This window comes from Myotis nattereri (genome assembly GCF_964212035.1).
Source record: "Myotis nattereri genome assembly, chromosome: 1".
Lineage (NCBI taxonomy): Eukaryota > Metazoa > Chordata > Mammalia > Chiroptera > Vespertilionidae > Myotis > Myotis nattereri.
Genome location: NC_138075.1, coordinates 114,103,364 through 114,130,709, shown reverse-complemented (window position 1 = coordinate 114,130,709; position 27,346 = coordinate 114,103,364). Strand labels below are relative to the sequence as shown.

At 45.6% G+C, this 27,346-nt stretch overlaps 1 protein-coding gene across 1 annotated transcript in view; it reads left to right on the top strand.

Annotated features, from left to right (window-relative positions):
- Positions 1–27,346, top strand: part of THSD4 (thrombospondin type 1 domain containing 4) — a gene marked incomplete at its 5' end in the record, with an annotated part of 579,672 nt that overhangs the window by 46,498 nt on the left and 505,828 nt on the right. Inside the window, one exon of the mRNA XM_081084939.1 lies at positions 8,027–8,382. Within this exon, the coding sequence (XP_080941065.1) occupies positions 8,027–8,382 (356 nt within the window). The remainder of the gene's footprint in view (positions 1–8,026; positions 8,383–27,346) is intronic.

The window sequence follows — 27,346 nt, the reverse complement described above, 5'->3', positions numbered from 1 at the left end:
GCTTCAGTAACAGATTGTGTGTTTTCATTTTTCCATGTTCCCTTCCAGGCTTTATCCATGTTCCTACAGAATCTTTACATTATCATAATCATGATATAGTTACAAGTTTGAATTTGGCATTTTTCACTTAATATTGTATTATAAGACTATTTCCATATTGTTCTGTATTATTCATGATTATGATATTTCATTGAGTTATTAAGCCTTAATTTATTAAGCCCATTCTTCTATTACAATCAAATATGTCCCCCTTAAAAATATTATCTATAGCATAAAAGGCCTGTGGTTGTGACGCTGTAATGGCATCACGACCAAAGGAGCAGCAGCTCTCGTGGTGGGCAGGGCGGGGTGCTGGCTGGCGTCACAGGGCACCGGCAGCGTCCCTGGAGCATGTGAGGCGTTGTGCGATGGCAGACATGGCCCTAATTGTTGTTTCTCCTGATCTTCTCTGAGGTCACTTTCTGTCTGTCCCTATGGAACTCTTTTCTGGTTATGCTGAATGTGGTCAACCACTGTCTCCATATGGATCCTCCAGCCCTGGATTCCCTTAATCCAGAGGCTCTGGCAGGTCTAGACTTTCTTTGATCATCCCAATCACTGTTTTCTCCCCTCCAAGTCCTGTGCCAAGGGTAGACCCGGCTTATTTCACATTGTCTTGGTTACTATACTTTATATATTACTAGAGGCCCAGTGCACGAATTTGTGCACGGGTGGGGTCCCTTGGCCTGGCCGACCATTGGGGCGATCAGGGCCATCTTGCCCAGTTCCCATTAGGGCTCCGGTTGGCTGTGGGAGCGCACTGACCACCAGGGGGCAGCTTCTGTGTTGAGAGTCTTCCCCCTGGTGGTCAGTGCATATCATAGCGACCGGTTGACCGGTCGTTTGGTTAACCAGTTGTGATGGTCGCTTGGGCTTTTATATAGAGAGATGATATTTGCAATCATTTAGATATGATGTAGGGTTCTTTATTATAAGCAACAAACACTAAGAGAACTAATGGGGAATTTAGTGGAACAAGCCTAGGAGGCAGGTGGGCATTGAGGCAATACCAGAGAGTAAGAGGGGTGGTCTCAAAGCATAAGCAGTTGGGTCAGAGGAGTTACTGCTAGGGTAAAGGACTCAGCACCGTCTGTGGACTCTTGGTCACTTTACTGGAGATTCAAATTCCAGGGAGGGAGTGTTCAATTGACCCACATTGCCTACCTTGGCTTCAGCTGACAGGGCCCCTGAATACCTTCCCACCACACTTCATCCAGTGTGGAGGGGTGATTCCTAAAGGACCCAGGGAAAGGAGAATGATTGCCAGGCTGCCCTACACACAACCTTCCCATCCACATACATCTACACAAACATCCCTGCCTAACATTCACTTCCATACAACCAATCCCAAACTGTTGTTAGTTACGGCAGCCAACTCCAGACCTGTGGAGGCTTTCACTTCCCCCTCTAGTTCCGGCACAGCCTCTTCTTTTGCATGGCCCAAGTTGAGTTAAAGAGGGATGTGACTCTACCTGATTCTCCTACATCTCTGCATGCCTTCCTTTTCTCCTGCTCCCTGGCTTATGCCCCGTAGTACTATTTAGAGAGGCAGCATAATATCAAGCAGTAGTTTTTATATGAGGAAGGGAATAACAGAAGGTTTGGAAGATTTTATCCAAAACATATGTGTGTCCCTTAACCCCACCTTAGCTTCACTCTAGGCAGGACCTAGCATAACCTCTGGGGAAAGGAGCATAATATGGTGTGCGTACTTTAATCCCATCAAAAGCTTCTGTTTTGATTCTGTTACCTTACCCCTATGCCCACCCTACCCCTATTTTTTAAAATCTCCGGTGGAATGGAAAGATCCATTCTGGTTCTCTGATTACATATTTACATATTACATATTACACTGCTGATTACATATTTAAAACTTTTGACTCGTGATGTAAGTTCTCCCATTGAAGGGATGAAATGGAGGTCTGCAGTGCTCCTGCTGATGACTGGTAGTGGGTGTGATGCTTTACTTCATTCATTTAATCTACCTGACAACACCATCATATTTGCATGATTTTATCTCTTCTATGTATTTTCAAAGCCCATGCTTCATCCACTAGGGCATTCTATACCTCAATGAATAAATCTGCAAAATGGAAATAAAAATCCTTGAAGTGAATCTTGTATTAGATATTGGGCTTGTATTATAGCAGCTCAGGCAGATAAAGGGTATTACTGCTACTTCTACACCTTTTCTTTCTGTAATTCTCCCATTTTCCCCCACTCATCTCAGAGGCAGTTCTTAGCTTTGTTTTAGAAGGCTGAAGTCATCCAGTGTCATCTTCATCATCCACTCCTTTCTTTACATTGTATCACTTTCCATAATACAAGATCTCTTTTGTTTGTTTATTTATTTATTTTTATCATTTAAATAATTTTATCCTAATTTTTTTTAGTGCCCAGCAGTCTATGTGTGAAACCATTTAAAAATAACCATTCAAGTTGTAGTGACCATCTGTTCACATATGAACAGTATAGAACCTTTTTTTTTTTTTAATCCTCACCCAAGGATATTTTTTCAGTTGATTTTTAGAGAGTGGAAGAGAGAGGGAAAGACAGAGAGAAATATTGATGGGAGAGAAACACATCAATTGGTTGCCTCCTGTATGCGCCCTGACCAGGGCCTGGGGCCAGGGAGGAGCCTGCAACTGAGGTAAGTGCCCTTGACCAGAATTGAGCCCAGGACCCTTCGGTCTGTAGGTCAACACTGTATCCACTGAGCCAAACTAGCTAGGGCTGAACAGTATAGAATCTTAATTACCCCAAAGGTCAATCCAAATATTATCGGAAAGCTCCACAGGGGAAGTCCTGTGTGCTCATGAACTGTTATGAATTTCACTAACTCTGTGACTCATCCTCTTTAAGTCTCAGTTTTTCATCTGTAAAGGGAAGAGGATGATAGCTTTTTCACATGGCTATTTTGAGGATTAAATTAGGTAATACATATAAAGTAATTAGCCTTTAGCTTGGCCCCTATTCTGTACTAAATGATGGTTGTTACTAGTATCATTTGTTAAATATGTGCTGATAGGCCTGGCCTGCCAGCTGCTCCAAGCTGTTGAGGTGACTTTTAGGGGCAACCAGCCAGTTATACAAAGGTGGTGGTGGGTGGGTGAGGAGGCCACACTACATTCTGGTTTTTCATTCATGCTGCCCAGTTTAGTGGTAAAATATTTTCTAATTGGGCTCTTTTCATTGCTGGTTCAGAGAATTGCTCATATTGGGTTGAATCGTGAATCATTTGAAACAATGAATCATGAAATTGCATTTTTGTAGATTAAGAATAGTCAGATATCAGCAATTGTTTGTTTATGTTTCAGCCTAATGCTTAAAGAGAGATATATGCAGATAGGTTTATTCTCTATGTGCTTTTTGTCACTAATTAATATGTTATGGAGAGCTGTCCACTTTAATGGATATGCCATAGAAGGCTGAAGCCACCCAGTGTCTAACAGATAAATGGTATTCCATTGTTCGGGCAGATTAGATTTCACTGAGCCAAGCTCCGAGTTTGTTTTCAGATATTTTTGTTTTATTTTTTAAAAAAAGATGCAGTAAAAGTCTATATACACAACTTACACAGCTTAATGCACTAGTTTTGAGTATCTGTAGAGTGAACTACTAGAGAAGTAGAGCTGCTGGCCTAACGGTGGGAAGGAAGGGGAGAGTGAGAGGGGGGAGGTAAGAGATCAACCATAACCAAAGGACACAGATAGTAGGGGGGCTGGGACATATGCGGGGGTGGGGGGAGGAGTGGCCTGGGAGGGGTCAATGGGGGGAAAAGGAGACATATGTAATATTTTCAACAATAAATAATTTAAATAAAATAAAATAAAATTTGGTTAGCTATTTCGAAGTTCCCTCCAACCAAGTTGCTCCAATTTAGATTCCCAATAGCAGTGAACATTCTTGCCATAGCAATCTTGTAAACTTTATAATCTTTACCAATCTAATGGCTATAAACTGGAATTCTGTTGTTTTATTTTGTATTTACTTGATGATACATGTTGAACAGTTTCCATGTATTATATATATTTCCCCATTACATTAGTCAACTTGGACTATAATAAAATACCACAGACTGGGTGGCTAAACAACAGGAATTTGTTTCTCACAGCTCTGGAGGTTAGGAAGCCTCAGATCAGGGTGCTGGCAGATGTGTTTCCCTGGTGAGGGCTCTGTTCCTGGTTTGCAAACAGCTGGCCTCCTGCTATGTCCTCAATGGTAGAGAGGCAGAGAGCTCTGGCCTTTCTTTTTCTAATAAGGACACTAATCCCATCATGAGGGTTCCACTCACATGACATTATCTAAATCTGACCTCTCTAAGGTCCCATCTCCAAATACCACCACAATGGGGGTTAGGACTTCAATATATGAATTTTGAGGGGTCATAAACTTTCAGTCCGTAACAACTGTAAACTACCCATTCATGTCCATCATCCCTAGTTGCTCTGGGTTGTTCGTGTTTTTCTTACTAATTGGTTAGACTTCTTCGTAAATGAGGAACATCAGTATTTTGGGTGTTTTTTAGAAGCACCTCAGGTTTTCTGCTCCAGTCTTTGCAAGTAGTGTGTTGGGGAAGGGGCACCATGCTGGCAGGTTACAGGCTTTGACTTTGGATTGTTTGTTTTTGTACTTTACCATGACTTTTTCTTTGGTTTTGTTGTTTGTGATTGACTAACAGAGGTCCTGTTAGTCCTAATTTTAGGAATATTATGTCACAGAACACTTGGAAGTTTACTCATTTTGCCTCACAGAAAACTCTTTGACTATTATTTGGAAGGTGGGAAGGAGTGGAAGGAGGATGGAGGTTCTTTCTCTTTCTCTGTATTTAACCCGTTCTGCTTTTTCTGCACCCTTTCCCTATGTTTCTGGCTACATACTATAAAAACACAATTCTGAAGAATGTGGTTAGATTCACACCATGGGGACTGAGATGGAATTTCAAGTCACTCACCATAATTCAACTATGTATATATTAGAGAATTCTTATGAATAGAATAGAATGGAATGTGGTTTTGTATTTTCTTTTCCCAGGGACCCAGCCCAACTGCGCTACAGGAAAGTAAATTAAGGATGGGATTAGTTCTAGGAAGCGGATTTTTAGTATAGCTGCACATTTAACCTAAAATTATAGATAGTGCCTTAGAGATATGTTAGTGAGAAATCAGGACTTGGTGATAAGTGAAATCCCCAAATGTCTCAGAAACATACTTCTGCCTTCATTTACTTATCATTCTACTGGAACTATACAAGTGGATTTATTTCTACTCATCTTGCCCTTCTGTTTTTACTAACATCAGCAGGGAGGGAACATGCAATGGGGGAAAAACAAGAGCACTGGAGTGGAGTCAGGATACCTCAATTTAGTCCTGTCTGTGCCCCTCATTAGCCTGAACCATGGGCAAGTCACACAACCCTGGGGGCCTCATCTTTTCTCTGTAAGAGAGACAAAATAACTCCAACCTCAGGGTGGCTGAGGGGCCGTGCCATAGAACCCAGCCTTATGCATGTGAGCTGTTTGTGCAGTGCTGGACACAGAAAAGGTGCTCTGCAAATGTCTGTCCACTTTCCTCTCTTGTCTCAGACGTACTAACACACTGTATCGGTTTCCTAGGGTTGTCCTAGCAAATTACTACAAACCTGATGGCTTAAAATGGCAGAAATGTATTTCTGGAGGTCAGAAGGTCAGAATCCAGGTGCCCAGAGGCCACTTGCACGCTATACTAGGAGTGGCTCTCTCCTTGCTTCATTCAGCTCCTGCTGGCTCCGGCCTTTCTGCTTGTGGCTACATCACTTCAGTCTCTGCCTTGGTGGTTACATGGCCTCTTCCTCTGTCTTTGTCTGATAAGGACATTTGTCATTGGATGTGGGTCCCACCGGGAAAAATCAAGGAAGATTTCATTTCAAGGTCTGTAACTTAATTACATCTACAGTGACCCTTTTCCATTAATGGCACATTCACAAGTTCTGGGTCAGGGCATCGACATACTTTTGGGGAGGGTCACCATTCAAACCACTACCCACACTTTAGGGGTTCCTTTATATGTCAAGACTGTGGCCTGATAGGCATTTTTATAACCACCTCAGTGAATCTATGATCATTTTGATATTAATAAATCAGGACATGTAAGGGAAGAGAAGAAAGAACAAAAGCTTGTTTGTTTTGCGTTCATAAGCAGGCAAAAGGTCTTCTCTCCGGGCCCCCCGTTTAGCAGTGAGGAGTTGAGCACGTCATTCCTGTGCTCATCCCCATCTGGCGCTCACATTGCTCACATGTGGGTGGCAAGGAGCTGCAGCCTCCCTGTCACGGGACCCCTGTCATGCCCTTGCTCTGACCCCATCTTTAATGGCTCCACCTCGGTTCTCTGAACAGGGCTCCTGTAGCTTGGCTGTTTGATATCCAGCTCTAGGCTTCACTCTCTGGTTAGACTCTTGTTTGCTCCCTGGGTTCCCTCTCTCACTCATCTTGCCTTGTTGCTCCCTCAACCTTCAGGAATCCAATTTAAGCTTAAAAGGTCATCTTGGAACCACTCTGTGTACTGGAACGTAGTTGACAGAAAGTAGCCCCATTTAAACCCGCCCCATGGCTTCAGGCTGACTGAGTGCCTGGGGTCAAGACCTCTACCCAAGGGCGAGTCCTTGCTTTTAGCAATATGGTTCCGCTACAACAGTGGTGGCATTTACTGAGCACTTAGGTCTCCTCATGCTTCCTCACAGTCATCCTCGGAAGTAATCTTGGCTCCATCTCTCATTCCCTGTTGTGGGAAGGAATTCCACACAAAGGGCAAGGCAATCCCTGGACCTTCTCACTGCTCAGGGCACCGAGGGACAGAGGAAGAGTGCAAGTGTGACAGGTCTTTGAGCTCTTGAGCCAAACAAAGCGGCCAAAAACCAACATCTTAAAAAACAAAAAAAGGCTCAGGTAATCTGGAGATACTTTTGCACTTTACATGTGAGCCTGAGGGCCATTGAAAATCCCACCTTCTAAGGAAAGTCACGGTGGTGCTCATTGAAAGGAAGGACATTTCAAGAGAAGGATCCGGAAGCACAAGAGCGCTGTCTGCTGGGGAGACAGCAGGGCTGCTGGAGCTCCAGGTACAGGGAGCTAGGTAGCCTTAGATCCCAACTCTGCTAAATTGACATGTCTGGGGCAGGTCGCACATCTCTGAACCTCCGCCGGGCGCCTCACCTCTGGAAGGTGGGAGTGGTGGTGACCAGAGCTGCGGTGGGGTGGCGATTACATGTGTCACTGGCACCGAGTGGGCATGCAGTCTCACCTCTGCGGCTTTCTCATTGCTCCCACCCGCACCCCGTCACCAACCAGCCTCCCCCAATCTCATATTAGCTGCTCAGAGCTTTCCTGCTGTTGGGTCCAGGCCGTTTGTGTGGACCTGGGTGCTTTCTCTGTCCTCAGGGCCTCGCTCAGTGCTGGTGCCCCTTGGATAGACAGCGCTCTTGTGCTTCCGGATCCTTCTTTGAAATGTCCTTTTAAGTTTCTGACACTTCCCACCTCCCCGGATTCACCACGGAAGCAGGAAAGACTGTCGTAATGGTGCATACAAATATGCATTTAGTGCCAAGCTCTCTGCTGTGCACATGGTTGACCTGACCTAAATCTCCTTATGGCCTGACCCAGGTTCAGGGGAACGCCTGAGGGGAGAATCTCAGTGAGAGGAGAGGGCGCCAAACTGAGCGCTCCAAGGCGGGAGCACCCAAAGCAAGGACTGCGTTAGGACTTCCGTGAGCCCGAGCACTTGTGCCTTGGTGTGTTGCTTCCTCCATAGAAATATTTAAAATTATATTTTATGAGTGTGCTGGTATAGAGACAAATATAATCCAGGCGGGATTCTATAATTTGTTCTTTAGATTTTAACACAGGCTCTGTGCCTACTGGTGCCCAATAGGCAAACCTTTCAGGTGACCCACAGCCTCCGAGGGCCGAGCAGGAGCGGTGTGTCCGGTCCCTAACCAGCCTCTGTCTCCGCAGGTCCCTCAGCGGATGGCAGCGGCGGAGGGCGCCCCCGAGGACGGCGGCGGCGTCCCCGGCGTGTGGGGCGCCTGGGGCCCCTGGTCCGCGTGCTCACGCAGCTGCAGCGGCGGCGTGATGGAGCAGACGCGGCCCTGCCTGCCCGGACCCCACCGCACGCGCGGCCCGCGGCCCCGAGCCCCCGCGCACGCCTTCGCGGGCCACGTGGTGTCGGCTGTGCGCACTTCAGTGCCGCTGCACCGGAGCCGAGAAGAGCCTCGCGCCCCCGCCGGCTTCAACGCCAGCCGCCAGGGCCCCGTGCTGCGGGGCAGCCGGCACCCGCAGACGCGGGTCCGCGAACCCACCGCGGAGAGAAGGTACACGCCCTCCAGGCTCCTGCCCGCCCTGCGCTGCCCTGGCCCTGTCTCTTCCCCGCCCGCCCGACGTGCTGCCCGCTGCTCTGCACCACAGATTGCTTGGTTAATGCATTGCTTCTGCCGGGTGGGGAGGAATTCTTGGCTCCACAATCTCCTTTCATCCTTTGATTTATTTTGCAGCTTTTTAAAGCTTTGAGGCCACTCCCACCCCACTCTGTGGTTCTGAATAGTCTTCAAAGTGAAGCTAATTCTTAGAAGCCCTTAGGCATCAACCTTAGGGAGGCCCTGTGGAGGGTAAAGAGGGAGTGGGTGCTGGGAGACCTCCCTCCAGTACAGCTGGCCTGGTGCAGGAGGAAAGGGAGACCCCGGCCGCAGACTGTGTGGGTTTGAGCTGAGGACAAGGTGCTTTTAACCCAAGGTGCCTTTTAAGTTCATATGAGTTTCAAATCCTTAGACACGTTGAATGTCTGGAGTGTTACCTGCTCTCAGGTTGTAGGTTTCAGGATTCTATGAACTTTTCTAGAAAGTTTCTCCAGTGTATTTTTAGTGAACACACAGCTTTGAGGCTGTGTCTAATTGAGGACCTAGATGTTGTCTAGAGACTTAATAAAATATAAACTCTAGACACAGTGTCATGGCATTAAAATAGTTGTATAGCCCTAAGAAGCCTCCCTGGCTAGGCCAGCATAAATATGCCAAACTAGGCAGTGCCCATGGCAAAGGGGCTGAGAAGAGCTTGTCAGTGAATTGATCAAACAGTATTTGCAGATTACGGCATTCATTCAACAGTATTTGTTGGGTGCCCTAGGCTCATAATAGAATCTGAGAGGATATTCATACAAAAGCATTAACAACAACAAACGAACATTTACAGGAAAAACAAAAAGTGTTAGATATAATCCCTGTGTTTAAGAAAGGTATAATTTAGAAGTCAAGCCAAGTTAATGCCCATCCCAGGCAGGGTCTGAGCCTGTTAGGTGGGTAGTCTAGCCTCTCTTATCAGTTGCAGTTCAGACTTCAGCATGGATGGCCACCCGTTCCCACTATGGCTAGATGGTTTGTGAGAGTCTTTCCTCAGCCCAGTGCTGTAGGCTGTCCCTGCCACTGACTGGATGTGGAGAGGAGATACTACCCACCCAGCCTCCCTGCCACATGCTTTTGGCCTGGTCAGGAGGGGACCATTTCACAGAGAAGATGCTTTAGCTGAATTCTGAGGAATAAACCATGTTTGGGCTGATAGAAGAGAGAAGAAGAGAGCCGAGAGTTTCAAGGCTTGGCTTGGCCTGTCAGTGGGAGAGTAAAGAGAGGGACCAGCTGGGAGAGAATGTTTCCTTCTCTCTCTTCCTGTGTAGAAACCTGAAGACCCTCCAACATCACTCGACACTTGGAGGGTCTGCCACTACTGAAGGCTGAGGGCTTATCATGTGTTAGCTCCTTTCATTCCAGACACACCTCATAGTAACATAGCTCCCCAGTCCCTTATATGAAATACTTATGGTCAGTGCATTTTAGAATTCAGAACTGTTCAGATTTTAGAAAGGTAATTCACGGCATATTTCACACTTTAATGACATTCCTTCTCTGGTGTGGGGCAGCATCCCATAATTAAACACATTTTTACGTCTGCAGTGAAGCATATGGATTTCAGATCACGTAGGGTAAAAGAGACCATGCCTGTTAAGGTCAGGTTGGCTGCCCCAATGAGTTTTGACACCAAACTGATAAAAACATTAAAAGAAAAAGAAAGACAAAAACTCAGTTTTCAAAACTCTTGCTGTCAGGATTGCAGATTTATAATAGCTGAGGTTTGTTGAATGCCTGTCCTATGTCAGGCACTGTTCCTGTCGCTTTACACTGACAACCCTATGAAATGGCCGCTAATATCCTTATTTTAGAGGTGAGGCAATGGAGGCCCAGAGAAGTGGGGTAACTTGTCCAAGGCCTCGCAGCTAGTATGCGAAGAGTTAGGATTCAAACCCGGGGAGCCATGGCTATCAGGACCTGATGAAGTAGATGTTACACATAAGGAATCGAGGTTCTAAGATATTAAATGACTAGTCAGAATCCTAAATGAAGCCACAGAGAAGCTGAGATTTGAAGGTGCTGCTGACTCCCAGATCCCTAGAGTACTCAGGAACTTCTCTTCCAGCCATTGTGGTTGAGAACCTAGAAAAGCTGCCCAGGGAACAGGCTCTCGTTGGCTGCCGGCCTGGGCTGCAGGCTTTCCGGCCCATGCGTTTGGCAGCAGGAAAGTTTTCTCTTCTAACTTATTGACAAGGGGCCAGTTACTGTTTACTATGAAGTTCCTACAAGTTTTTATCATGCTCTTGTAATTTGACAGTTTCAGATGAAATAATCCAAATATTAGCCTGGGAGGCCTGTGCTGCTGAAAAATGTCACGCTCTTCCCGGCTGATGAAAATCGCATTTGCTTATGTTTATCAGTGATTAGGAACTTGCATAGTATATATGACCCCAGAAGAAACGTCAGTGTGTTCTCTGGATGGCTGTCTGCCTCATTCTCTGTTTCAGGTTTGAGGTTTGAGGCGGAGGCTGTTAGGGCTTAGATGTTTAAGAAACTGTTAGGTTGTTATGCTAGGCAACTGAAAACTTAACTGGAGCCACATAACAAGTAAAACAAAACTATTCAACCTTCTAACAAATATTTATTAAGCATCTACTATGTTGTAAGGCTCTGGGACACAAAGGTATAACAAAAACAGGGCTGGAGGCATCAGGCTCTTACTGACAGGCTAGAGCAGCTGCTGGCAAACTTTTTTTTTCTAAGGCATAAGAATTCTTTGTGCAAAATCAGTCTTAGATGGAGGTTCAATTTGTAACAGACAAAAGCTGAGCTGCTCTGTTTGAAGTTTTAGAGACATCACTATAAAAACCTGGGGACTAGCTCTAGCTGGTTTGGTTCAGTGGATAGAGCGTCGGCCTGTGGACTGAAGGGTCCTGGGTTTGATTCCGGTCAAGGGCACCTACCTTGGTTGCAGGCTCCTGGCTCTGGTCGGGGACATGTGGGAGGCAACCAATCGATGTGTCTCTCTCACATCGATGTTTCTCTCTGTCTCTCTCCCTCTCCCTTCCATTTTCTCTAAAAAATCAATGGAAAAGATATCCTCAGATGAGGATTAAACAACAACAACAACCAAAACCTGGGGACTAGACACAAAGTGGGCAGTGGTTTTTAACCTTGGCTGACCATTAGAGTCCTTCGCCTACTTCTTAGAAATCTTGACACGCTGGTCACATCCCAAACCAACATAAGAGTCTCTAAGGGTTGTACTTACCGTAGACATGGAAAGAATCCAGCCAAGGTTGGGAATCATAGGTCTGGAAGTATCTTGGGAACTTTTCAAGGTTCCATGGAAAAGAATTTGGGAATCAAATACTGTCTAGTAGAATATTCCAGGTTTAGTGAGCACATATAAGCATCACTTGCAGTGGGCTGGGGAGTATTGTTAAAAGTAGAGCAGTCTGGTCCCCACCATCTCCCGTGCCTAATGGGGATTATTTTATAGTCCATGAGGTGATCTAGGTAACTTCGTTTACATGATTCTGACAGACTCCAGAGTTTCAGAACCAGAGCTCCAGAAGGTTAGAAGAGGCATGGATGTAAATGCTTTCCTTATGGGCTAGTATGATGAAATAGTAATGGGAATGATAGTGGCTACCATTTGGAGCATGTCTTCTGTACAGGCACGACATCAAATGCATTATAACACAGGTCCCTCCACCCCGGGAGGCAGATACAGAGATGCAATGGACCACAGGTCCCTCAACCCTGGGAGGCAGATACAGAGATGCACATGTACCACTCATCCCTCAACCCTGGGAGGCAGATACAGAGATGCACATGTACCACTCATCCCTCAACCCTGGGAGGCAGATTCGCATTTCACAGAAGGGAAACAGGCTCAGAGGAATGAATTGAACTGCTCCAATCACCCCCTTCAGAAGCAGCAGAACCAGAATTCCACGGAGGTCTGTTGGAATCAGGTACTAAAGTCCTTTTCATGGAAATGGTTATTTTGGAAGTGAGGCAGCCTACTTCCAGCAGGTGTGATCAGAAAGGCTGCTGGAAGGTTGGACAGTTTGGGCCACACCCTGAAAAGTGGGTGGATTTGGCCCTGAAGGCTTAAAAAGAACTGCATCTCTTTCTTGCAGTGTTCAGCGCTCTTCATCAGCAAAATCTTTGCCTCTAGTCCTAGGCACCAGGGGGATTCAAAAAAATTGGAAACACAGTCCCTATTCTTGGGGACCTGATACTGTGGTGGTGGATGAGTGGAAACCCAGGAAACACTGCACATGGTGGGAAACAGTAAAGGTGTGACCAGAGTTCAGGAAGATGGGAATTCCCTGTGGGATGGAGCTGTCCTGGAACACTGCACAGAGCAGGTAGGGTTTGAACCCAACCTTGAAGAATCAGTAGAATTTACTTAGCTGGAATATATCTGGAAATTTTTTGGGTCCACTTGCTTCCATATCAGACCTTTGTTTCATTAAAACACAAGCATGCACTGCAAATCACATTCTTAAAAGCCATATAAATCATATCAGTGTTTATTGGAGCTCTCCCAAAGATCCTGAGCTTAGGAAAGTTACTAAACTTCTCTGAGCCTCAGCGACTTTATCTTTCAAATGAGAGTAATAATAATAATACCTATCACATGGGATTGTTGCATAATTAAATGAAATATTTATATTGCCCAGTTCATAGTAGGTGCCCAATAAATTATAGCTCTAACTCCCGTTATGGGTTTAAAGCAGGGGTGGGCAAACTTTTTGACTCGAGGGCCACAATGGGTTCTTAAACTGGACCGGAGGGCTGGAACAAAAGCATGGATGGAGTGTTTGTGTGAACTAATATAAATTCAAAGTAAACATCATTACATAAAAGGGTACGGTCTTTTTTTTTTTTTTAGTTTTATTCATTTCAATAGTTTGCCCACGGCTGGTGTAAAGGCTGGGCATTGCGTTAGAGAGTTCCAGTTAGAATTGTGGTTCTGCAGGAACGATCGATCGGGTGGAAAAATGGGGCCACACAAGGAAGATGGGGAGCCAGGAACTGAGGTCCAGTCCAAGAGGGCAGGACTCTGGGCAGCACAGCATCCCAGGGCCTGGGCACCCTGCCCTTTGCCCTTTCTTGATGTGACCGCTCAGGAAAGCCCTCCACAAAGCGTGGCCTTCCCCTGGGATTTAAGAGAGTGGCTGTCTGGGGAGGCTCTGGACTGGGGGTGTTCAGCCTGCAGGTCGTGATCAACAGATTCCATAGGGCACTTCACCAGCTCCTCCCTCTCTCCCTGCCCAAGGCTTCGCCCTGTGGTGGCTGTAGGGGGAGGGGCGGGGGAGGAGGAGGGTGTCAGGGGAGTCTGGTAGCCTGTACACCATGCAGCAGCACACCCCTGTGGCATTGACAACACTCCAAAGTAGCAGAGCCTTTCCCCTCAGTTTCCAGAATGGATACCCGCAGACTGGAGGGAGCTACTGCAGAGTGTTCCCTTGTATAACACCAAAACCAAATGGATTCCTTTCCATTCCTAAAATCTCTGGGGGAAACGGCACCCAGAGAGAGTCTCTGCTGCCCAGAGTCTAAGGGCATAACCTTAGAGAAACATGTTGTGAATGTCCACTGGCCAGTCTAACTCAGCTTCCACAAAGTCAGGCTGTGAGGGCGCTGGCCACTCCTATCGAGGACCGCTGCAGGGCTTTCTCACTCCCTGGGTGCCAGGGAGCCCGCATTCCTTACCCCTGGGCTTCCTTCCTTACGCTCGCCTACAGTGGCCAGTTTTTCTTATCGTTACACATGTGCACTAGTGGCATCTGAGGAATGGGAAGCTTGATACTTTAATTCAGAGCTTTTCAAGATCGGCACATTCTTCCCCTCCCCACTGAGCATTGCAAGTGTAGAACGGCTGTGTGTGTCTACGGGCGACAGTTGTCGGAGCCTGGGAGCTGACAGTCACATCTGTGGAAATCACGGTCACTGTTTTCATTAGGTGGAGTGTGTCAGAAAGGGTGCCGAGGGTGGGCGTCCCAGAACCGCCTGCAGAAGAGAGCTGGTTTCGTGTTGAGAGGGACTCTGCCTACATCAGGGGTATTCTTACAGAGGCTGCGCAGACCCACAGCCCAAGAGCAGTTTGTGCTCAGTTCTCAATGACTGTTTTTCTGTTAGCCAGACCTTCAGATGATGAGGTGGGGCCTGGGGACAGGAGCTAACACATGATAGCGAACAGTCCAGCCCTGGGTTTGGTAGGTGTGATTGTCTACCCAGCTCGGCCACTTACTAGTCCTGTGCCCTGCTGGCATTGTTCAGACTTCCCCTAATGGGGAAAATAATACACCCGCTTCACTGGGTTGCTGTGAATGGATAATTCCTACAAGCACTCAGCACAGTTAGAGCAACTCATAAACACTCAGTGAACATGGCGGACTGCCTTCCATTTGCCGGGACACTGGGAGCACCGAGGTGGGGCTAATTCTTGGGGAATCAAGAGGAGCTTGCCTTCCTCAGGTTGGAAGGAGCCAGGAAGTGCTTGGAATGGATAGGGGGTGGCAGTGCTTTGGTGACAGAAACAAGAAGGTCTCTTGTCCTCGAGGGACTCATGCCGGTGGGGTGGGGAGGAGGATAAGCAAACATACATTTCTGAGACTGAGGGTTCAGGGCTCTCTGAGGAGGGACGCTCTGGGTGTGGGGAGTGGGTGGGAGAGAGGCCTGGGGAGGCCAGGGAAGGCTTCTCAGAGGAAGTGCTGACTGAGCTGAGCTTTGAGGAAGAAGGGTTTTAGCAGAGCCCAAGGGCGAGGAGAGCATTGCCCAAAAAGCAAAGTGCAGGATGGAGTCCTGGAGGCATGAGTGAGCCTGACGTTCTAGAAGTCAGAGCCAGCCTGCTGCGGCTGGAGCACAGGCTGCATCTGAGGGAGTGTCCAGGCGGGACGGGGAGGTCCACGCGCTCCCCTCCAGGGTGGGACCATGGAGCAGACCGAGGGAATTAAACTAGAAGTTATCTGAGAAAGAAATCCCCATAAACACAGCTAACCAATTCTTTTCTATTTTAAAGCAAGACAGTGTATCTAGTGTTTAGTCAGTCTAAATATCTCCTAATGCCTTTGTGATTTTAAAAACGTTTGTGCCACATCTTACGAAGCCCGTTTATTCCCTGAGGAGTAAAGACTTGCCCCTCTAGTTTTGTAATAGTTGTGTTAGTTTCCCACGGATGGTGTAACTCTTAACGTAAATTCAGTGGCTTAAAACAGCATAAATTTATTCTCTTGCAGTCTGGAAGTCAGAAGTCTAAAATCAAGATGTTATCAGGGCTACATTTCTTCTGGGAACTTCAGGGGAAAATTGTGTCCTTCCCTTTTCCAGCTTTTAGAAGCTGCCTGCATTCCTCGGCTCCTCCCCTCACCCACCCTCTTGCTTCTGTCATTTCCCACTTTGCTAACCCTCATCTTCAGACCTCCTGCTTACGAGGACCCTTGTGTTCACATCGCACCCACTCATAACCAGGATCCTCCTCCAGCTCAAGATCCTTAATCTCAGCTGCAAAGCCCTTTCTCCACATAAATCACTGGGGACTAGGACATGGACGCCTTTGGGGTAGGGGTAGAGGATTATCCAGCCAACCATTTTGGAGTTTTAAAAATACCCAAGGAATAAGACAATTTCTGTGCTAGCAGGACCACTGGCACTTCCCCACATCCTGTCTAGGGATTGTCCATGGGAAATTTAGCAGTTCTGTCCCCCCAAAAAGAAAAGGAAAGTCATGCTTCCCACCCTATCGTTCAGTGTTCTTTGGGCACTAGTATTAGCCAAGACTGGTACCTGTAATGAGGTTAAAGATAATAGATGCCCAAGGCCGCTGGAAGGCATAAAGAGCCCTATATCCCAGTCCAGAATTCAGGGTCCAAATTCCAACTCTCTCCAATGTTTTCACCTTGACCAATCACCTCATTTCTCTAGGCTTTGGTTTACATGTTTGTAAAATAAAAGGGATCTATCCCATTCATTAAGGTCTCCTGCTAGATACTGATGCATTGTTGAGGACCAGTTGCTGCTTTAAATGTTCCACCACCATTCTGCCATCCTGAGTGCTGAAAGGGAAGAAGGTGGCTGGGAGACACAGCCCTCAGACAGACTTTCAAACATGCTCTAGAATTTGTTGGCTGTTCTTTCTAGATACAACATCACTCCCTTCAGATACCTCTGTTCAGATTTCTGTCTCATAACATGAGTTTTTCTTAAAAGTGCCATCAACATGCCTGACCTTCTTTTATTGGTCTCCCCCCCGCCCCCCCCCCCCCCCCCCCGCCACCACCCCCCGGGGCTTGCCCTTTTCTGTTGGAAGCATTCACATTCCTTACCTTGGAGAAACCCTGGGCCTGGCGTCATTGGACCCCACTTCCTGTCTCAGCACTATTATCTGCTAACTGGATAGTCTTATGTATGAAATGTGCATAATTATATGTCTTCTGTCTACCACAGAGGCCCATTGAGAGGGTCAAATGAGGTAATAGCTATAAAAGTATTTTGAAAAATATAAGACACTTCAAAAACAACATGGCCAATTATTTTGTCATTTACCATATTATCTTTGGGTTTGACAGCCTTGTGTCTTTTTCTCTAACTTCCTGTATGAGTGTGCATGTGCATGTATACGAGTGTGAGTGTGCAGTATGTGTGTATGTGTGCATGCATACATGTGCGTGCCTGTGCATGTATGCATGGACATGCATATTTGTGTGCATGTGTGTTGGTGCTATGTGTGTGTGTGCATGTGCGTGTGCGTGTTTGCTTGAAAGGGCTATTAGTTTTGAGACAGGACAGATGGATCAAGCTTCGATCACAGGCTTTAGTCACCCTTTCCTGCCTCCCCAGGGAACTGTCCCTGGCTGCTGGTAGGAATCATTTGTTTTTTCAGCTCCTCCTTTCCAGCCCACTTTCTTGGAGGCTATTTGCATTTCATCATTAATAACTCTGGAGCAATATGTTATTTCTGTCTTGTGGGCCCCTGGAGCCAGTGGGCTCCATGATGCGGGATAGGAAACTTGTTGTTAATTAAGCTTCACAAAGCCACATGCCGGTTTCCTGTCCCTCAGTCGATACCTAGGGAGTCTTATTACATACAGGGGGGCAGAAACCACATGGCAAAGAGAAGGGAAATCTTTGGCCTTGTCTGTGTTTCTCCTTGGAAAACCTCCCTGGCAATCCTGGGCAGTCAGCAGAGAAAGCAGGTACATCTGTTTGAAATGTATACTTCACATTTTTGGTGTTTTTTGTTTTGCTCCTGCAAGGAAAAGTTTCATTTCTTTACCTCTGAGACAGGATTTCCACTTAGTCCCTGAATTGTTTGACAAGAAGTTACCTGTTGATGCTAACCAGATAAATGGGGTTTTAATATGCTTTGGTTTCTAAATCGGAAACCCTAGCCCTGTTTAGTGGGAGAGTTTGTAGCAGAGCCGGCCCACTGGTATGTACATTTCTGCCTGTAGGTTAGGAAAGATTGGAGCCAGATTTCAAGCTTGAGTTACTCTGATCTCAGACAAGGCTCCAAAGAGCCCTTGTTCATTTCTTGTGGCATTTCATTAAGTGTCAGAAGTATTTCATTAGTTATCAGAACAAAGATCACATTTGCTATAAGAATGTTTTGTTGAACCCCCTCCAAGTCATTCATAACTCTGGATTCCAGAAGAAAGATACGATGGGCTATGGAAAAGGCCTGACTGCAATATGTGTGTCCCAGAAGGGGGATCTCAGCTTTGCATCTGAGACCCCCAGGGCTTCTCCTTGGATGCACGCCTGGTGGCAGCATGAGATGCTTTTGAGTAAGGATGGGAGGGGTGTTTCCTGCATGCGCTGGTTACTGTCATTTCCTTTACTCACCCTTCCTGCACGCATTGCAGGCTCGTTTGTATTAATAGCAATCATTTTCAGAGCACCTATCATGTCCACGTCATTTACATGTGCATTTGAACCTCAAGCAGCCTCATTTTATAGTTACACTGAGCTGAGGTAGAGAAATCCCAGTGTCGTGCTCCTATAAGGAGCAGAGTAGGATTTGAATGCAGGCTTGCCTGACCCCAATGTCCCCACTCTTCTCACTGCCACTCTGAGCTTGTAATGCAGATCCAGGTAATGTGCCTGTATGTGAGAGATTTGGGGAACAACCCTGTGGCATCTCTGTTGGTTCTCATGGCAAAGTGCCAATAGCCTCCCTTTCTTGTCCATCCATAGACCTTTCCTGGATGTGTAGTACTTTTGGCTAATCTCTATGAACAGTAACAAGAGTATTCCTAACTGATGTTTACTGAGGGTTTGCTGTCTAGGGAGTTGAATAATGTGCACCCCCAAAGATATCAGAGTCTAATCTCTGGAGCCCTAAAATACTAATTTATTTGGAAAAAGAACTTTGCAGATGTGATCAAGGATCTTGAGAAGTGGGGATTAGTCTAGGTTATACAGGCGTACCCTAAATGCAACCATGAGTATACTTAGAGGAAGCAGGCTGAGAGAGAGCCGATACACAGACACAGAGGATAAGGTGATTTGAAGATAGAACAGAGAGATTTGAAGATGCTGTTTTTGAAGAATGGAGTGATGCAGCCTCAAGCCAAGGAATGCCGGCAGCCACCAGAAACTGGAAGAGGCAAGGAAACAGATTCTTCCCTAGAGCCTCCTGAGGGAGCACAGCCTTGCCAACAACTTGATTTCAGCCCATAGATACCGATTTTGAAGTTCTAGAACTGTGAGAGAATGAATTTCTGTTGTTTTAAGCCACCAAGTTTGTGGTAGTTTGTTACAGCAGCCCTAAGAAACTAATATACTATGTTTAAGGCTCTGAGCTAAACCTCAAAGGACTCATACATAAAGTATCTGTGTTATCCACCCCCTTTTTTTTTTTAAATGAGAGGAACTCTGCCCTGAGGAGTCTCAGGTCCCAGAGCTGGGAGGTTGTAGCATCTGAACTAGAGTCAGACTCTAGATCCAAGTTTCTGCTCTTAACCATTGTGTTATTTTCCCTTCCTGCTCCAGACTCCATTCTCACCCCAATGCCCTATAGGTCAGGCCAAGGTCAAGATCTAGCCTTGCCCTTAGAGCCTTCCTGTTCCTCTTTAAGGTTTGACTTCTAGGCATACTTTATTTTCTTTATTCTCTCATGAATTCCATATGGAAACATTTGGTCCCCTGTGGACCAGGTGGACCAAACAGCAGTTAACTGAGACTCCCTTTTCCTCAGTAATTAGAACACAGTTCATTGTGGGCTAGTGCAGAAAACATTTCTTTCTGGATTTGGAGGAAAATAGTCATTTTGCTCCCTGTTTTCCAATAAAGTCTCATTCCAAACAGTTCATTCCTGTAATGCTGTGTGAATGGCATTTGGTATTTATAAGCTGTACTATACTGCAGCTGTTTAAGTTCCGTAAGAGCTTACCATTCATTCATTCAGTAGCATTTGTTAATATTACAATAATATTTGTTCACACAGACTTACTAGCTTGGACAAGTTGTTCAATGTGTTTTAGACTCCGTTTTCTCATACATAAAAGTGGAGTAATGGCTCCTTTGCTTTTTGCAGTGATGGCTAAGTAGGATAACATAGATATAGCATTCGGCAGGTGTTCAGTAAATTGTTGCTATTTGAATACCGAATTTATTCAAGTGCATGAGGCTAAATATTTTGAAGGATGGGGAAAAACTCTAGAACAAACCCCTCTTTCCTTCAATTAACTAAGGGTGACAGACTTACACCTAAATAATTTCCTCTAATGCAAAGGAGAAAGGTATGCATCATTTTCACCCTTAATTACCATACTTAAAATATTTCATATTTATGACAAAGAAAAAAAAATGAAGTGATAGATGGTAAGCGGGCACATGGAAGGTGGTATAAAAATTCAGAGTTGCTGCCCTGGCCAGTGTTACTCAGTGGTTAGAACATCTGCACCAAAAGGTCTTGGATTAAATTCTGGTCAAGGACATGTACCTAGGTTGCAGGTTCAATCCCCGGCCCTGGTTGTTGGGGCTCATGAGGGAGGCAGCCAATCAATGTGTCTCTCTCACATCAATGTCTCGGTCTGTCTGTCTGTCTGTCTCTCTAGTCCCTTTTACTCTATCTAAAATCAATGGAAAAATTCCCTTGGGTGAGGATTAACAACAGCACAAAAATTCAGAGTTGGGAGACTTCCAGAATATCTATATATTTAAAAGCCTAAGCGACCATTACGACCGGCCGACTGGCCGACCGGTTGGTAGCTATGCATTCCCACAGCCAACCTTCCATGGTCCGGATCGCTGGCCAGGCTGAGATAGACCCCACCCATGCACAAATTTGTGTTCCAGGCCTCTAATGAGAGAAATAACATTGCTTCCTCCATGGGCCTTTCACATAAAAGATGCTTAAGAAATGTAAGTTGCATTATAATTGATTTAAATTCAGCAGAACTTAAAGCAAATAGTTCTTCAACTTGCTTCAACCTGTTGTGGATCCGCCTCTGGGGCAGGGGCACTGTTTGAGGCTCCCTAGTGGAGAGGGGTTAGGAACTCACATTTGCTTAGCACTTGCCCTGACCAGGCACTGTGCCCAACAGGTAATTTCATTTGGTTTCCTAAACCCCTGTAGTCCTGGAGGGTTGCTCAGCTTCAGATTACAACCCATACCAGCAACAGGTTTGACTCCCAAGAGGGCTGCTCTCAGTTACGCTGGAGAAATGAAAGCATTTACTGTTCTTTCATGAAAAACTGGCTCCGTACCTCTCAGCCCGTGTTTGGCTGGCTGCCTCTGCAGTGACCCTCACATGTCAAGGTTGGAAGCTTTGTGCCTCTCACCTTTGGGACAGTGTTGCTGTCATGGAAACCTCCATTTATGGAGTGTCCACTGAGGGCCAAGCCTTGTGCTAGGTACTTTACCTGCATTATTTCATTTAATCCATGTGATAGCCAGATGAGGTAGGCATTGTTATCCCCATCTTACTGCTGGGATGAGGGATGGGGAGTGACTTACGCATGGTTACACAGGTAATCTGTGGCTGATTGGCTTATTTTCTGGAATGCCTAGACTCTTTCTGCCATCCTATGTTACTACCCCTCTCCTAGTTGACCCTCACCTACCAGGATGCCCTGGCCAGCACAAAAGAGGGTGGGGCCATCGCTTCTTTGTTCTGAGTTCTCCAATATTGGCCCAGCCTTAACTGGAAATGCCTCTATGTTGAACCTCCATAAGCTCATTTTTCACCTTTGTGTGAATTCAAACAAGATGCCTCTTCCTCTGGCCAGATTCATCTCCCCACACTGGATTTCAGCACCCAGATGTCCTTGTGCTGTGAATAGCCTGCTCAGCTCTAAGTGGCATCTCTGCAGACACTAGACACCATTGCTTTCTGTTGGTCTGAAATTACTCGTCTTATTCCACCCCTCTGGCCCACACTGAATAAGACACCTGCAGACCAGTCCTGGAAATCCAGAACCACATGGATGCCCAGTGAGCACTGGGAAGATTTGTTCTGGGATGCTTGGCTCATTTGCAAACATCATCCTCTAAACAAGAAGCAGCAGCCTGTTGGCAATAGCTGGAATCGGTCTGTCATCTCCTAGGTTATTGTCCCAGATGGTCTGGGTCAGTTCTGAAGGCTGCCCTCGGTTTTATTTAGGGATGCCTGGGTCCCATCCTGTGACCCTCACCTCCTGGGAGGCCAGTGGTGGGTCACTGAAGATAGGTCTTCTTAGGTTTGGCTTCCTGGTGTAAAACCTTTAGCATTCAAGGGGCAGCGATCAACGATGCTCTCTTGTCATTGATGTTTCTATCTCTCTCCCCCTCTCTCTTCCTCTCTGAAAGCAATAATATATATATATATATATATATATATATATATATATATATATATATATATAAATATATATGTGTGTGTGTGTATGTGTATTAAAAGGGCCTTTTAAACTCACAGTTGATTTCTGCTTCCTTTGCTAGGCCACTTGCCTCTGGGCTCCTAGTCGTGCTTCTGAATCCATTTATGACAAGACCTCTTTTCTTATTAGTACAAATTCATCACTTCCCTCTGTGTCCCTCCCTCTTCCCTCCCTTCCCCTTCTTCCTCCCCCACTTTGGGATCCTTCTTCCTGAAGGTTCAGAGCAAACCTGTCAGCTGATTCTCACACTGGTCTTTAGATGCAGACCTTAAATACTTTTTCGGGATCAACAGTAGATCTGGGCAAAATGGGGAATGTTTGTGACAATGTGTGTCACACAGTAGGTAAGCAGGAAAGCTTTTGTTTCCATCATCTAACTTTTGTTTCCCTGAGTGGTCAGAGTTTTATCTTCTGTAGACACCAGGTCAGTGACTGCCAGAGCAGCCCTGGCAGCATCCAGTGTTCTGAATGTCCCAGAAGACAGACGCACTCAACCTAAACCGTTTGCTCATAGCCTCTTTGAACTTAGCTTGGCAGGTGATCATAATGGAACAGAGAGGGTTTTAGAAGCATGGGGCTCTCTTTCCAGTTTCAGGCTGTAGATTCCTTTTGGTCCAGCTCACCAGATCACGTGACTCCTCTGTGAACGCAGGTTTCTGCCTTCAGCTGGCTACTGGTTTTTAATTTCATCAGCTCCCTTTGCTTCCCACCCAGATGTGCAGGGCTGTCCTGACTTCTTGCTTATTGGAACTCAGAGCCTTTCATCTCCATTAATAGGTCCAGAGAGGCAGGCAGCCTTCATTGACCCATTGCTTAGACATGTTGAGCAATTAAGCTGTAGTCTCTCATATTGTTACTTCAGTAAACCTGCACAGAGTACCTCTGGGTCAGACCCACTGCCAGTCTCAGGGATTATGCACTAGGATAAGAAAATGGCAAGCCTTGCCCTGAAGGACTAGAAGACTTGTGGGGGGGCCAGGCCTTTTACTCAGCAATGTTACCGTCTGCACATGAGGCTGCTGATGGCCTTTGCTGATCTAAAATATTTCTGGGAGTTTATGACTTTTTAGTTATTGTTAGTGACATTTCAGAAGAATAATTTGTCCTTGAAGAATTTCTGCTCCCTCAGTCTTTGGGGCTTACAGCCTATTTCGGAGGGAGTGTTTTGTGTCTGGTCATAAAGTCTGCACATGGAAATATCAGGTGCACTGACGTGGCTCCTCTAGTGAAGCTGCCTGTACAGCAGATTCAGCTTCTGGGAGTTTCGATGGAAGATTCCTGCATTTGCTTCTCAGGATCCTCCCACATCGACAGTTACACTTCTTAAAGTTCCATGGAAAATGGGTTAGTGTTTTTCATATATTGAAAGCCTGTGCAAAAGGCAAACAAAAATTTTTATGGCGGCACAAAGGAATAATAAATGACAAATTAATCTGCCTCTGCTCCATGCCTGTGGGTCTGTTTCCCAGAGGAAATCATTGCCCAATATTTTATTTGTATCAATTCGGATATATGTCCTAAATATATACATACATATGTATGCAGTTCCACACATTGTATATTTTTTCTCTTTTTCCTTTTTAAACACAAATGGGAGCATGTCTATTCTGTGTAGCCTTCAGTGACTTGTTCTTTTTAACTTACCTGTATTTTGGAGACCATTCTGTGTCAGGTACACACCTGCCTCATTCTCTTAAACAGACGTGCAGTGCTCCACTGTGTACTCTGATAGTTACTGTGATTTAACTCGTTCATTGTGACTAGGAGTCTGTGAAGTTCACCTTCTCATTCCTTCTGGCCTGTCTTCAGTGCTAAGACTGGCCACGTAAATTTGCTTCAAAACATTGGCTGGGTAAGAGTTTAGTTTTAATGTTAGTGCAAAGTGCAAATGTGGCATAAAGGATCCATTTAAAGCAGATGGAGATTATTCATTAGCTATCGCAAGATTCAGTAGGTTCTTAGATTTAATCAACAGCTTCTAGTGCAGGGACTTCATCCACGTTGATTCTGTCAGCTATCTTCAGTAATAAATAATCTTCCAATATCTGTTTACCTAAAAACTCAACGCAGGTACATAGCTGCAAGAAATGCCACTTTTTTAGTACTGTAAACCCAGAGTCTCAAGCTGAAGCAGCGCAAGGAGGTTTCTCACTTGAATAGGGGCAGCTGACTCACCACCTTGTCCCAGGCCGGCAGACTCAGACTGCTGGGCCTCCTCGAAGGCTGTTTCCCAAGGCTGCTGCTCTGTGGGATGTTATGGCCCATATGTGGTTCATGTTAGCACAGCTGAGAGGCTAGGCCTCTCACAGAGACTTGACTGAGCTCTAAGAGAAAACAAAAGGGGGATAAACAAGTAGAATATAAGAAATACAAACAGCCTGGCTTCCGGAGGTCAGGGTTCTCACTCTGCCTGTCCAGCTCCGTATTGGAAACTAAGGAAAGAAGTGTGACGCCATCTTCTAGCTTCAAGAAGCTGAAAGACAGCCTTGCCTGGGTGGCTTTACAGCTCTGATAGGCATGTGTGGAGTACCATCCACCTCTTAATTCTTCCCTGGAACTTGTTAGAAATGCACATTTTCAGACCCCACACCAGATCTGAATCAAACTTTGCAAGTGGGGTTGAATGACCATTTGAACAATTTCAACAAGATTTCCGGGTAACTTTGATGGTTCCTTAAGTTTGAGAATGACTGAGATAGAGAACATAGGAAGAATTAGAAAGAGGATAGTTTTGGTGGGGAAAGATGATGAATTTGGGCTTGAATGTGTTGAAATTAAGATGTCTGTGGGAAAGAGATTTCAAGGTTGTGGCAGAGTCCAAGAAGCTACACTGACATTCTCCCAGGACCAAACTGAAATTACAACTAAAATAAAGAAAAAGCATCCTGGATAATCAATTGGAGTCTAGCTGGAGAAAACCCTTATAACCAAAGATAGAAACTAAAGACCACATAGAGACGGGTAGGAAGGGCAGAGGTGCGAGAAGGCTGGCTGGGCTCCCACAGACAGCAGTTGAAGGCCTGGAGGGATATCCCAGCTGTGGGAGGTTCCCATTGAGAACTCTGGGGTCTAAACTCCAAGCTGGGCTCCCCAGCCCAGAGCACCAGAACTAAGAGAGGTGCCTATATAACATCTGGCTGTGAAAAGCAGCAGGGTTATTGTCTTCCAGGGAGAGATGGCTGGAAATGCAGGCACCCTCTTAAAGGGCCAACACACAAAATTTCATGTGCAGCCACTCACCTTGGGTTCCAACAGATGGAGGGCAGAGTGGGCTAGAGCTATGTGAGGAGAATCCAGGGTAGGGGGCTCAGGGGTAGAGCTTGGAAGGCAGACACCCTGGTCTCTTGTGTTGAGTCATTGCCTCATACTTCAGAGGCCATCTTTCTCAGGAAGACTATTACCATCCAGGCAGCTCTTACCTGGGGAGGGGGGAAGGGGGGAGGGGGGCGGAAAGCAATTGCCCCACCCTGTTGAAAAACATCCTGGATAATCTTGCCCCACCCTGGAGAGTCTACACCTTGCTATGGTTGATAGCCTGAGGCTAATCAAGATTTAATAATAATCAGACTGCAGGCAGAGGCTGATCTCTGGAGGCTTTGAGTTTGCCTGATCTTCTTCTAGGAAAAGCAGACTCTGGTGCACATCTTGGTCATTTACAAAGGCATCTAGCCCCAGCAGAGGAGCCACAAGCTGTGGATTGCTGATAGCTCTAAATGGTACTCAGGGCCAGTGAAAAACAGCGTCTGACATGGTCCTGCACCAGAGATTGGCAGATTTACCTAATACATAGACACAAACCCAAACAGGCAGCCCAAATGAGGAGACAAAAATCAAGCCCCAAATGAAAGAACAAGAGAATTCTCCAGAAGAAGAGCTAAGTGAAATGGAGATAAGAAGCTTATCAGATATAGAGTAAAGAATAATAATTACAAGGATGCTCAATAGCATGAGAACAAATATAGCATTAATAAAGAACACATTGAAAGGCATACACAGTAGATTAGGTGAGGCAGTGAATTAGAAGACAGGGTAGGAAAAATCACTGAATCAGAGAACAAAAAAGAAAAAACAATTAAGAGAGGAGGACAGTTTAAGGGAGCTGTGGGGCAACATGAAACATTATAATATTCACCTTATAGGAGTACCAGAAGATTAAGAAAGTGAGCAAGGGATAGAGAACCTCTTTGAAGACATAATGACGGAAAAATTCCCTAACCTGGTGAAGGAAAAAGACACACAATTCAGGAGATACAGAGAGTCCCAAGCAAAAAGAACCCAAACAGGCCCATGCCCAGAGTCATCATCATTAAAATGTCAAAAATTAAAGACACATAGAGAATTGTAAAGACAGCAAGAGAAACCAATTGGTTACCTACAAAGGAGCTCCCATAAGGCTGTTAGTTGATTTTTCATTAGAAACTCTACAAGCCAGAAGGGAATGACATGAAGTATTCAAGGTAATGAAAAGCAAGGATCTGAAACAAAGACTACTCTACCCAGCAAGGCTATCATTCAAAATAGAAGGTGAAATAAAGATTTCCCAGACAAAAAAAAAAAAGGCTAAAGGAGTTTAACACCACAAAACACAAAACCAGCACTGCAAGAAATGCTGAAGTAACTGCTGTAATAATAATAAGAACTATATATATATATATATATATATATATATATATGTGTATATATATATATATATATATATATCGAGAGAGAGAGAGAGAGAGAGAGAGAGAGAGAGAGATCTAGGCATAAATAATTAAAATGGCAGTAAGTACCTGTCTATATATATAATCTATATATATAAAAGGCTAATATGCTAAGTGTCAGACCAGTTGCTATGACATGCACTGACCACTAGGGGGAAGATGCTCAACACAGGAGCTGCTGTGACACTCACTGGGCATTTACAGAGAAACGGCACCGCAGACCTGGTGCCCAAAAAGCAACACTCAGTTTCCCCCAAGCAGGACACAGGCCCCACCATCACCCTGAATCTAAAGCCCACCAAATTGCAGCCAACGCTGCTGAGACTCCATGGCACAAAATGTGGCCCACAGCCCAG